This window comes from Vigna angularis, chromosome 3, assembly GCF_016808095.1.
Source record: "Vigna angularis cultivar LongXiaoDou No.4 chromosome 3, ASM1680809v1, whole genome shotgun sequence".
NCBI lineage: Eukaryota > Viridiplantae > Streptophyta > Magnoliopsida > Fabales > Fabaceae > Vigna > Vigna angularis.
In genome coordinates, this window is record NC_068972.1 from 6,946,553 (window position 1) to 6,960,124 (window position 13,572).

Consider the following 13,572-nt stretch of genomic DNA (forward strand, 5'->3'; position numbering starts at 1 on the left):
TAACCTGGCTGGTTTTGGATTATATATATATATATATATATATATATATATATATATATATATATATATATATATATTAATGAAATTAATGATGCTTCATGGATTCTAGTATGAGTATGAGTATGTATGGTGTTTATTCAAGTATGATTTGGTAATTATGATGAGTTTGTTGTTGACATGGTATATGTGTTTGGAGTAATTCTATGGATCTCGTGAAAATATTTGAGGGTGGCGTTTAGCAACATAATGTATTAATGTATAGATTCCTTATTATGGATTATCCTACTACTCTAACAACCCTCGAATCTCAAGTAGAGAAATGTTAGATATGTCGTGAGAAGTAGTAGGAGGTCCTACGCTATAGACTTTTCATAAGTCATAAGTGGTTGACATACTAACCTTGTATGGTAGTTTCGATGGACAAGTTGTTTCACCATTTCAAGTGCAGAACTCGACAGAGTCTGATATCAATACATGTATTCAAATGGTCTAAGTCTAGCATGTATGATTTCATGTGTTAGGATTTCGTGATATGAATGTTTATTTATGTTAATATCTATATAAATGTTATATTATTGTCACTTTTTGATACATTATCTTACCTTTTTCTTTTCTGTTTGTTTGTTGTTTTGTTCTTTTTATTTGTAATAATCACCTTATCAGTGTGAGTAGATCAAGATGTTCCAGTTGATCTTGTAGGGTGAGAAAGAAGCAACAACATAGTTAGGATTTGTTTTGCTGTGTAAATTCTTTATCTTTTAAAAATTCTAGTATACTTTTGTATGTAGATATAACTTTCTATACTCCATGCACATTTTGTGGACGACTTTAATATAAGACTTGTTTGTTTGTCTCATTTATTTTGTTGATTTTGATTTATATAACTTTCATTTAGTAGTCTTCTACGGTTAAATGAGATGTAAACGGTTAAATGAGATGTTACATATAGAATGAAAAAATATATTTTTTGGTGTGACAACTTTTAAAGTAAAACAAAAAAAAACAAAAAATTAGATTTAGATGTAAAAATCTTCTATCCTAATTGTATACTTTATTATTGATCTACTAAATTTCTTAAATATAAAACTAAGGATGAAAACATATGAGGACTGACACGAGTTTTATTATATCATGCCAACCTCGAAGTAAAAATTCTCACAAATTTTGATTCATATAACTGGTATATATAGTTATAAACGTTTTTGTCTCATACTCATCCCGAGGATAACTAAATAATTGTGCTTATTTTGTTTTCTTACTATTTTAATATCAATTAAATAACATAAAAAAATTAAGAAAAAAAAGCATGTTGTTATCAAATATTATATTTAAACAACATATAAAGTTTTACACTATTACACACGAATAAAACTTTATAACTAAAACAACCTTTGAAAATGTCAATGAAACAAATTAGATAAAATTACAAAATACTTTTAAAAAACTATAAAAACAAAAGAAGTAGTTAAGTTTAAAAATATTTCAAATATTTTTTTTAAAGTTATAATAAAATCTGTTTTTTACATATTACTCAATATTATAATACACAATTTAAATAAAATCGTACACAGAAAAATATAGTAAGCTAATAATAATTCAAATTTAGACATAAATCATTCATCTTTTAAACTTTATGATAATGATATTAAATTATTATATTTTGACAAATAAAATAACTTTATAGTATTTTGATGGTAAAATTACATTTCTTTAGAATGAAATAGGAAATAAAAGTATTGACTTAAAACCACTAAAATAATAATGTACACATTAGAAAAAAATAATTAAAAATGATGAACAATTCTACTGTGTTTTGAAAAATCATTGAATGATATATATAGTTAAGGGAATGATAAGATACACAGAACATCTGAGCATTATACAAACTTTTTAGATATGAAAGTAGTTTAAATATTAAAAGATAATTAAAATTGTTTAAATAAAATAAAATGTTTTTTTAAATAAAAAATTAAAAATAATCAAAAGTAAAAAAGATAATTTTTTTATATTATTAAGTAAATGAAAAGTTTATGCGGTTAATCACAAATTGAAAAAGTCATATACAATCTCAAGGGAACAAAAAAATAATAAATTAATATATATATATATATATATATATATATAAATTAAAAGTTTCTTACAAATTAAATGAAAGGAATAAATCTAGAATATATTTAAATTATTTTTATAGGAAAATTGAATAGATTTAATATACAATTCTTATCTTGGCCTTTTTACACATTAGTTCAATCCAATGGTAATAAGAAATTTTATAAAAGTGACATTTTTAATGAAAATATTTTAAATTAAGAATTTTTGAAATTTTTTAAGGTCAATTTTGAAAATTTATTTTTTCAAAGTAAAACATTAGGATATTATCATTATTTTATTATTATAAAAGAATATTTGAATTTAAAATATGCTAATCATAGGAATTAAGCTATGGAGTAAAGAGGTCCTTCAAAAAAGCTTTCATACATTAATAAGAGTATCATTAGTTCTTATTTTAATAAAATGAATTAATCAAAAACAATGTACACCATTAGAAGAAATAAATACTTCTTTTTGGACTTAAACGTCTAGTTTACATCATTCCATAAACTTTCTAATACCATCAAACACTAATAAAACTTTTGTTAGATAATGGTGGGATAATTGAACTCTTTATTATTAAAAAATTATTATATACATAATTATCATTTTACTTGAATTTATTTCAAGTATTTATTTAAAACTGAATTACAATTAAATTTACAACCATATACTATTTTCTTTTTTAACAATAAAAATGTAATACACTAATTAAACAAAATTGTATTACTGTTTTTTATTACTCGGAGCTGTGCAGGGAGGGACTTTTCCTGTTATTTTTGGTTTCACATTACTACATACAGCTATTGCGGGAGCTCCATTGAACTTTAGATCAACATTAGATATCTCTACACCCTCACATGGTACACCACTGCTACAAGCAAGAATAATTCCTTCTTTAGTTGCTGAAGTTCCCTTAATATTCTTGATGATAACTTTGCTTATTTTTATTTTTGATGGATACTGGATCAACACAACAATAGGAAATCATATAAGTTAGTCTTTTAGGCCACATTATTGTATTATATGAAATATTTTGCAACTTGAATACACGTGAATATATAAGAGACTAAATACCTGTTTGGTACATTGGTTCCATGGACAATACTCTTGGTCTATGATGACAGGGTTCGAAACATTATCCATGGTAATATCCTCAAATCTCATGTTAGTAACTGTTATTGTTCCTGGCTGACTAGGCCAAGTCTTAATCCTCACTCCATTTTGAGTTCCTTTTATACTGCAACTTTTAATTGTAATACCATCAACGGGCTCTTCTTCCTTGTATTTTCCAAGGCTTCCAATACTAATACCATGCCCAGGTCCACATTTCACATTTTGGACAAGAACTTGTTTACTACCATCACCTAGTGAAACACAATCATCTCCGGTGCCAATGTCTGTATTAAGAACATTCACACCTGTTGATCTTCCAATATGGATGCCATCGGTGTTGGCACTATTTTCTGGAGCAGTTACTTTAAATCCATCAAATGTGAAGTTTTTGCATCCCAAAACGTTAACATGAAAGTGTTTGCTATCCTTGCTAGTAATGCCACGAACTATTGAATTGGTGACGAAGTTGAATGCAAAATTCTATTGACATTTGATAAAAAGATTAAAGAAATGAATTAAATATAATTATGATAAATACGCATGTTATATTTTATTTGAATTTAAAAAAAAAATATTATTTACCATGCCAAGGAGTTTGCAACTAAATTTTTTGGAACAATCATTTTGTTTCCAAGCATAGGAACCTTGACCATCAAAGACTCCCTTACCAGATATGGTTAAGGCATCAGCATAGTCAATCCTTAGCATTTCGTCACCGCCAACGTCCTCTGGCTTTACGGGTGCTTTGATTGTTGCATCAACGCTAAGTTCAATAGGAGCCTTACAAGGACCTTTTAAAAATACATGTGTCATTTGATATGTGCCCGCTGGAATCACAATTTTTGAAGCAGATGTGGATGCACATGCTTGAGCCCAAGCACTTGTTAAAGCCTTTTAAGAATACGGAAAACCAAATTAATGAAAAAATTGTAAAATTAATCAAAAATATCCTATAATTAATGATGAAACATGCTTTTTGTTTTCATCAAACAATCTTAGTTCCTTTTTGTTACAATATCAAACCTTCATACCTTAGCTATATCTCCATTTGGTTTTCCCCCAAATTGTGATATTTGAAGAGTTGCTGATTGAGTTAAATGAAAACTAGTTGCGAAAAAGGACAAGAGTAATACGATAGTACAATATTTCATATTGTGTAGTTAATTTTGATTCAACTACCTTTTAATTGTGTTTAGTGAATTACTTTTAGAAGAATGTTTGAAATTGATTTATAAGATAGTAAAATGAATTCATAACCATTAATACTATTAGCAATTATAACACATACGTGACTTTATCTAAATGCGTCATTTCTTTTTTTAGAACTTTAATATATTTATAGGATTCATTTATAAAATCGTAACTTTTAGATCATCCATAAACAACCTATTTTTATCTTCTCCCTACAAACTATCAATGTCAGAAGATATAATCCAATTTAAGGAATTTGTTTTCGTTTCTTGAGGCAAGATGTTTTTAAACCATGTTCTAAATAAAAAAATTTGATTTCTAACTTTTTTTTTCCATCAAGAATATTACTTTTAAAATTTTATAATTTAACAATATTTGAAGTATTAATATGAAAAAAATATGTTTATTATTTTAATTATTCTTTATTATAATTATTTTAAATTATATTAAAATAATTTAACCCTTTTTTTTAAAATATATAAATATTAAGAAAATAAAATATCTGTATAATTATATATATATAATTATATATATATATATATATATATATATATATATATATATATATTATGTGATATATTATATTTGTAAGCAACGTTGTGGACATTTTATGGTAATAAACTTCTTATAATGGTAAAAGTAAATATAATACTTTTTTTCTAATTTTATTGTTGGTGGATTTTATTTATTACGTTATCAATATTTCTTGTAAATAATTATTTTACTTTTAAAAGGTAATTGCATTTAAAAAGAAAGTTTGTAAGGGAGTTAGGGATATAAAAATCTGGAGTTAAAATATAAAAACTTAGAAAATGGTATTTTAAAAGTAGTAGTGTTTAGAAACAGGAAACTCGATTATTTTAATGTTAAGATGTTTTAATATAAAAAATTTCAATATGAACAAGTTTCATATTTTTAAAATACACTATCTCTAATAGCCACATTTCTAGGATTCTATGACGCTTTTAGGAATTTTCGTCCTCTGATTCATTTTGTCGAAGAACTGACACTCAAGCTTTTCGTTTTGGACAAATCAATTTCTCAGATAGAGTATGTTGGTTTTATGCTCTTTCCTTTCCTTAGTTTTGTTTTCCTTGCGTGTTAGTCCTTTATGTTTTGCATGTGATGTTTAAGTTTTCTATAAGACTCTGTTGATCAGTGATCCTAATAATGTATCCTAATTGTGTTTCGGTTATTCGTTGGAGCAGATAGAGCTTTATTTGTGTTTGGATCTGTTTTAGACCTTCTAGAGCAGTTTGGTCATTTGTTAGGTAAGGAAAACTAACTACCACTTTTTGATGTTAATGATGTTTTGATACACTATGATGCATGTTTGATTACATGTGAAATTCATGTTTTAGTATGTGTAGTTGTTGTTGTTGGATGTGTACTTGTTTTGGTTGTATTTATGATGAGTTGAGGAATTGAGAATCTGGCCATTTGAGCAATTTAGTTGTATTCATTCTGACACCTAAAGTTGTTTTTGAATCATACTTTGAGTTAAGAATACTAATTTAGTTATTTGAACAGGTCCTGTTTTCTTAATTAACATAGTTGAAGTTTCTATTTTTTTTTATATTGGGTTAAGGGGCACTAATGTGGTGTTGAGTGGTACTAATGTGGCATTGAGCCTAAGCTTGACAGTTAGGATTAGAGTTTTAGTTCCAGGCCACTTAACGCCAAGTTTGTGCAACTAAGAAACCATAATGTGAATGTTTCGGCATTGAGCGGTGGATTTGTACATTTGAGCTTCACTTTTTTCTACAGGTTTGAATCCCTTTTCTTCATAATTCGTTGGAAGAGAGGGTTAGTCTTGTTGGGCGATAAGAATTGCGAGAGCTATAGCGTTGAGCTCTAGAGTTTGATATTGAGTGCACCCTTTTACAAGGGCTTTTGCATAAGCATCAATTTGAGGGCAAATGTAGTTCTTTGTGATTTCTATGTTTTTGTTTATCTAGCTGGTTTTATTTGTATTATATATATATATATATATATTATGAAATTGGTGATGCTTCACGGACTCTAATATGATTGTGAGTATGTATATGGTGATTATTCAAGTATGATTGGGTAATGATAATCTTGTTGTTGGCATGATATATGTGTTTGGTGTAATTTCATGGATCTCGTGGAGAGATTCTATGGTAGCATTCATTAACGTAATGTATTAATGTAGGGATTCTATATTAAGAGTTATCTTGAGATTCTGATAATTATCCAATCTTTAGTAGAGAAGAAGGTATGTCATAAGGAGTAGCAAGAGTTCCTAGTCTATGGGCTTTTCATTGGCCACAAGTGGTTGATAAACTAACCTTATGTGGTAGCTTTAATGGGTAAGTTGTTTCACCATTTCAAGTAAAGAACTCGCTAGAGTCCAATATCAATACATATGTATGATTTCATGTGTTAAGATTTATTGATATAAATGTTTATTTGTGTTAATATCTATATAAATGTTGTATGATTGCCTCTTTTTGGTACATTATCTTACCCTTTTCTTTTTTATTTGTTTGTTTGTTTTGTTCCTTCTATTTACAATAATCACCTTAATGGTGTGAGCAAGATGTTCCGATTGATCCGGTACAGGATAAGGAAGAAACAACAACATAATTAGGATTTGTTTTGCTATGTAAATCCTTTGTCTTTTAAAAATTCTAGCCTACTTTTGTATGTACATATAATTTTCTATATGCATGTTTTGTAGATGACTTTAATATAAGAATTGTTTGTTTGTTTCACTTACTTGATGATTATGATTTATAAATTTTTCATTTAGTAGTCTTACAATATTAAATGAGATGTTACATTTAGAATAAAAAAATAACTTTTTTTTAACAACTTCTAAAGTAAAAAAAATACAAAAAACTGGGTATAGATGTAAAATTCTTCTATCTTAATTGTATTGTTTAATATTGATTTACTAAAATTCTTAAAAATAAAACTAAGGATGAAAACATACCAGGACCGCCACGAATTTTATAATATTATCCCCAACCTCAAAGTAAAAATTCTCACAACTTTCATTCCTACAACTTTATAAACGTTTTGTCTCATATTCATCCCAAAGATAACTAGGATACTTGTGTTCATTCTGTTTTCTTATTATTTTAAATCAATTAGGTAACTTTTATAAAAAAAATTAAGAAAAAAAAACACGATGTTATCAAATATTCTATTTAAACAATATATTGAATGTCAATTAATTTGAACGAAGTAATAATTATATAAATTTAAAATAAAATAACCAAATAATATATAGGAAAAATTCTAAGAATTGTATAAAATTTTACATCATTACACATGAATAAACCTTTATAACAACTAAAACAACCTTTGGAAATGTCAACGAAACAAACTAGATAAAATTACAAAATATTTTTAAAAAACTATAAAAACCAAAGAAACAGTTAAATTTAAAAACATTTCAAATGTTTTTTTTAAGTTATAATAAAATCTATTTTTTACATATTAATCAATATTATAATACACAATTTAAATAAAATGATACATAAAAAAAATATAAACTAATAATAATTCGAATATAAAAATAAATCATTAACTTCATAATAATTGATAGTAAATTATTACATTATGACAAATAAAAAAACTTTTTAGTGTTGTGATGGTAAAATTACATTTTAGAATGAATTAAAAATAAAAGTAATTATGTAAAGTTATTAAAATAATATTGTACACATTAGAAAACAATAATTAAAAATGATGAACAACCTAATGTGTTTTGAAAAATCATTGAATAATATTGGACAAAATAAAAATAATTATAGTACGACTGAGTATTATAAAATCTTTTTTATATATAAACTAGTTTAAATGTTGAAAAATAATAAAATTGTTTAAGTGAAATAAAAAAAATTAAAATAAAAAATTAAGGATCAACAAAAATAAAGAAGGTAAGTTTTTCTTATATTACCAACTCAATTGATCACAAATTGGGAGAGTCATATATTCTCAGGTGAACAAATAAATAATAAATTAAAATACAAAAAAGGAGTTGAAATAATTGAATGATATTTGATTTAATGAAAATATTAAAACAGCAAATGTCTTAAACATCTAAGTGGATTTTATAGATATTTAACTGACAATTTAAAGAGAAGAGAAAAAAAAAGTGTGAAAAAAAAATCAGAAAACTAAATATAAATATTATATAAACATAAATATACAAACCTGAAAATTGAAAGAGAAGAGAAAAAAAAGTGTGAAACAAAAAAATTCACAAAATTAAATATAAATATTACATATATATATATATATATATATATATAAATTAAAAGTTTCTTACAAATTAAATGAAAGGAATAAATCTAGAATATATTTAAATTATTTTTATAGGAAAATTGAATAGATTTAATATACAATTCTTATCTTGGCCTTTTTACACATTAGTTCAATCCAATGGTAATAAGAAATTTTATAAAAGTGACATTTTTAATGAAAATATTTTAAATTAAGAATTTTTGAAATTTTTTAAGGTCAATTTTGAAAATTTATTTTTTCAAAGTAAAACATTAGGATATTATCATTATTTTATTATTATAAAAGAATATTTGAATTTAAAATATGCTAATCATAGGAATTAAGCTATGGAGTAAAGAGGTCCTTCAAAAAAGCTTTCATACATTAATAAGAGTATCATTAGTTCTTATTTTAATAAAATGAATTAATCAAAAACAATGTACACCATTAGAAGAAATAAATACTTCTTTTTGGACTTAAACGTCTAGTTTACATCATTCCATAAACTTTCTAATACCATCAAACACTAATAAAACTTTTGTTAGATAATGGTGGGATAATTGAACTCTTTATTATTAAAAAATTATTATATACATAATTATCATTTTACTTGAATTTATTTCAAGTATTTATTTAAAACTGAATTACAATTAAATTTACAACCATATACTATTTTCTTTTTTAACAATAAAAATGTAATACACTAATTAAACAAAATTGTATTACTGTTTTTTATTACTCGGAGCTGTGCAGGGAGGGACTTTTCCTGTTATTTTTGGTTTCACATTACTACATACAGCTATTGCGGGAGCTCCATTGAACTTTAGATCAACATTAGATATCTCTACACCCTCACATGGTACACCACTGCTACAAGCAAGAATAATTCCTTCTTTAGTTGCTGAAGTTCCCTTAATATTCTTGATGATAACTTTGCTTATTTTTATTTTTGATGGATACTGGATCAACACAACAATAGGAAATCATATAAGTTAGTCTTTTAGGCCACATTATTGTATTATATGAAATATTTTGCAACTTGAATACACGTGAATATATAAGAGACTAAATACCTGTTTGGTACATTGGTTCCATGGACAATACTCTTGGTCTATGATGACAGGGTTCGAAACATTATCCATGGTAATATCCTCAAATCTCATGTTAGTAACTGTTATTGTTCCTGGCTGACTAGGCCAAGTCTTAATCCTCACTCCATTTTGAGTTCCTTTTATACTGCAACTTTTAATTGTAATACCATCAACGGGCTCTTCTTCCTTGTATTTTCCAAGGCTTCCAATACTAATACCATGCCCAGGTCCACATTTCACATTTTGGACAAGAACTTGTTTACTACCATCACCTAGTGAAACACAATCATCTCCGGTGCCAATGTCTGTATTAAGAACATTCACACCTGTTGATCTTCCAATATGGATGCCATCGGTGTTGGCACTATTTTCTGGAGCAGTTACTTTAAATCCATCAAATGTGAAGTTTTTGCATCCCAAAACGTTAACATGAAAGTGTTTGCTATCCTTGCTAGTAATGCCACGAACTATTGAATTGGTGACGAAGTTGAATGCAAAATTCTATTGACATTTGATAAAAAGATTAAAGAAATGAATTAAATATAATTATGATAAATACGCATGTTATATTTTATTTGAATTTAAAAAAAAAATATTATTTACCATGCCAAGGAGTTTGCAACTAAATTTTTTGGAACAATCATTTTGTTTCCAAGCATAGGAACCTTGACCATCAAAGACTCCCTTACCAGATATGGTTAAGGCATCAGCATAGTCAATCCTTAGCATTTCGTCACCGCCAACGTCCTCTGGCTTTACGGGTGCTTTGATTGTTGCATCAACGCTAAGTTCAATAGGAGCCTTACAAGGACCTTTTAAAAATACATGTGTCATTTGATATGTGCCCGCTGGAATCACAATTTTTGAAGCAGATGTGGATGCACATGCTTGAGCCCAAGCACTTGTTAAAGCCTTTTAAGAATACGGAAAACCAAATTAATGAAAAAATTGTAAAATTAATCAAAAATATCCTATAATTAATGATGAAACATGCTTTTTGTTTTCATCAAACAATCTTAGTTCCTTTTTGTTACAATATCAAACCTTCATACCTTAGCTATATCTCCATTTGGTTTTCCCCCAAATTGTGATATTTGAAGAGTTGCTGATTGAGTTAAATGAAAACTAGTTGCGAAAAAGGACAAAAGTAATACGATCGTACAATATTTCATATTGTGTAGTTATTTTCGATTCAACTACCTTTTAGTTGTGTTTAGTGAATTACTTTTAGAAGAATGTTTGAAATTGATTTATAAGATAGCAAAATGAATTCATAACCATTAATACTATTAGCAATTATAACACATACGTTACTTTATCTAAATGTGTCATTTCTTTTTTTAGATTTTTAATATATTTATAGGATTCATTTATAAAATCGTAACTTTTAGATCATCCATAAACAACCTATTTTTATCTTCTCCCTACAAACTATCAATGTCAGAAGATATAATCCAATTTAAGGAATTTGTTTTCGTTTCTTGAGGCAAGATATATTTAATTCATGCGAACAAAATTTGATTTTTAACTTTTTGTTCCTTCATAAATATTAAAATATCCTTAACCTTAAAACTTAGAATTCATGATATATAAGGATATTTTTGTCTACTAAAACCCGGTACACATTGTTAAATGTACTAACTCGAAAACAGGCGTACACGCATTAGCAAACCCCATTTATATATATATATATATATATATATATATATATATATATATATATATATATATATATATATATATATATATATATATATATATATATATATATATATATATATATATATATATATATACTCAAAACTAGTCATCCATTGACATGTTTCCGTCGTCATCTTGTAAAAAGAAATAACTCTAGGAAAAAATGAAAACGTTTTGGGTTGGTAGAGTTGAAAATAAGCATGTAACAAACAATCTCGTACACCAATCAGGCAATTATTGATGTTTCAGAACAAGATAGATAGGAATATTCCTGCTGAATTTGACGCATTAGTTAAAAAATAATAATGGCATCTTGTGTTTCAAGGAACTTCTTGAAAATTAAGATTACAAATCGTTATTAGATTCCAACTACTGTAATTATGTAGCATCATGATAGCATTAGTGTTACGATCATATAAAACTTGATATGATAATTCTTATATTAAAAAATATTTTAAATCTAACTCAACCCTACAAAACTGAGAAATATCATTAGGATAAACTCTAATATCATATTAGAAAGGATTTTTAAACCTAATTCAATTTCACAAAATTAACTTGTGAGATTTGAAACTCACTTATATATATTATAATTTGACCATATCTTTAGTCGAGAATTTCAACGTTCTCATCCAAAATGTATTCCCAGAGGAATCATATATATACAATTATTTCAAGAACTTTTGCATCACTGAAATTGGGAAGCAGAATCTTATCTGTTGTAAAAGGGTTCCTCAGTGTAGTAACAAGATTAGAAAGAAAAATTGAGCAGTGTCTTTATTCTTTTTCCACAAATTTGCGTGCAAAAAGCTTGACTAACAACATATAATAATTTTCCTGTGAACTTCCTATGCCATTTAAGCAGATGAGAGAATAGTGACAGGATGAGTGGCTGATGATAATTTGGCTTCATGCATATTCAGTTGACATGTGACTGTTATTCTTTCTTATCCCTATTTTTTTAAAAATGATTTGAACCCACTGGCATGTAATATTAGTGAAATATGGTTAAGACATCCACAAGAAGCGTCAAAGCTTTTAGCTACAACAATAAAGTGTCGTCTTTTTTTCCTCCTAGTATAAAAAGTTTTACAGTGACAGTGACAGTGGATTAAGTTTAATCCCTTTTCTTTGATCTTCATCTTCTCCTTTCCCTTTTGCAGCTCCCTTAACCAGTTCTCTCTGCCATAATCAAAGTATTAAAATGTTAGAACTTCAAAATCTAGAGAATGCTATGATGGGAACAGCTGTGTTCAATTGACATGTATAATATGTTGGACTTGCACTTACCATTACCAATGGATCTTTTGCAATGAAGAACGGCCTCATATATTGAGCTTTCAGAATCACAAGAGTATCGCCAATCATCAGCAGAAAGGGCTACACTAATTCGAGGGGATGTGTCTGAATAGTATCTCCTATTCTTCACAGACACACCTCTTTTAGCAGCAGTTTCAGTACTTGATTTGTGACCCCTCAGTCTTCTACACAGAGGCCTTAAGAAGTTCAGATACTTCTGAAAGACACTCTTTGATAATGTTCTGCACCCTTTTAAGGAAAGGCATCTAGAAGGGCATGTAGGAGCCTCACTCTTTGGTGCATGTGAAGATGAAACCGAGCTTGTGTTGGAATCAGAGAACTCATATTCTTCCAATTGCAGTGATTCAACAAAAAGGGGCATGAGGTAGCCATTGGAAAAAAGTTCATCTGCATGGACAAGAGTAAGAGGGGACTGTGAAATTGGGAAGTCAAATTTGGAGTCCTGTGAGTTCTTAAAGAATCTTTTGGAGGGTGGCTTTCTTGGGTCCATCTCAATGAAAGAAGCTTCATCAGATGCATCAAGGGAAGTCCTAAGAGAGCTTTCAAGGCTTTCTAGTGATGATGGCCTCAGGTTTACTAACCAACTGTATGAGAAGCTTTCAATAGAAAGAGACTGAGAAGTTTCCATGGCTATGGTATTGTGAAGGTATAGAAAGGATCTTGGAAAGAATTGACAATTTAAGTAAAAGGGGATACAAGGTAGGCTATTGCTAGCAGAAGCACTCACTCCTCTTGTGCAGCATATCTTTTGACTTATATGCATACACATACACACACACCCTTAATATATATCATCTCTGTCCAA

The 13,572-nt window shown here is 27.5% G+C and overlaps 3 protein-coding genes across 3 annotated transcripts; all 3 read right to left on the bottom strand.

The window, feature by feature from the left end:
• Positions 1–2,773: 2,773 nt before the first annotated feature.
• LOC108324747 (polygalacturonase) lies at positions 2,774–4,358 on the bottom strand. Its single transcript, XM_017557677.2, has 4 exons — positions 4,239–4,358; positions 3,790–4,098; positions 3,169–3,687; positions 2,774–3,054 (listed from the first exon to the last, which is right to left on the bottom strand). Exons 1-4 carry the CDS (start codon positions 4,356–4,358, stop codon positions 2,818–2,820), a joined length of 1,185 nt encoding a protein of 394 aa, XP_017413166.2. The 3' UTR covers positions 2,774–2,817.
• A 4,975-nt stretch (positions 4,359–9,333) lies between these two features.
• LOC128195934 (polygalacturonase-like) lies at positions 9,334–10,947 on the bottom strand. Its single transcript, XM_052875011.1, has 4 exons — positions 10,799–10,947; positions 10,350–10,658; positions 9,729–10,247; positions 9,334–9,614 (listed from the first exon to the last, which is right to left on the bottom strand). The coding sequence occupies exons 1-4, from the start codon at positions 10,916–10,918 to the stop codon at positions 9,378–9,380; spliced, it is 1,185 nt and encodes a 394-aa protein (XP_052730971.1). The 5' UTR covers positions 10,919–10,947; the 3' UTR covers positions 9,334–9,377.
• Positions 10,948–12,198: 1,251 nt separating this feature from the next.
• On the bottom strand, positions 12,199–13,546 carry LOC108325627 (probable membrane-associated kinase regulator 6). The gene is made up of 2 exons (XM_017558718.2): positions 12,738–13,546; positions 12,199–12,629 (listed from the first exon to the last, which is right to left on the bottom strand). The coding sequence occupies exons 1-2, from the start codon at positions 13,534–13,536 to the stop codon at positions 12,616–12,618; spliced, it is 813 nt and encodes a 270-aa protein (XP_017414207.2). The 5' UTR covers positions 13,537–13,546; the 3' UTR covers positions 12,199–12,615.
• Between the last annotated feature and the right edge of the window lie 26 nt (positions 13,547–13,572).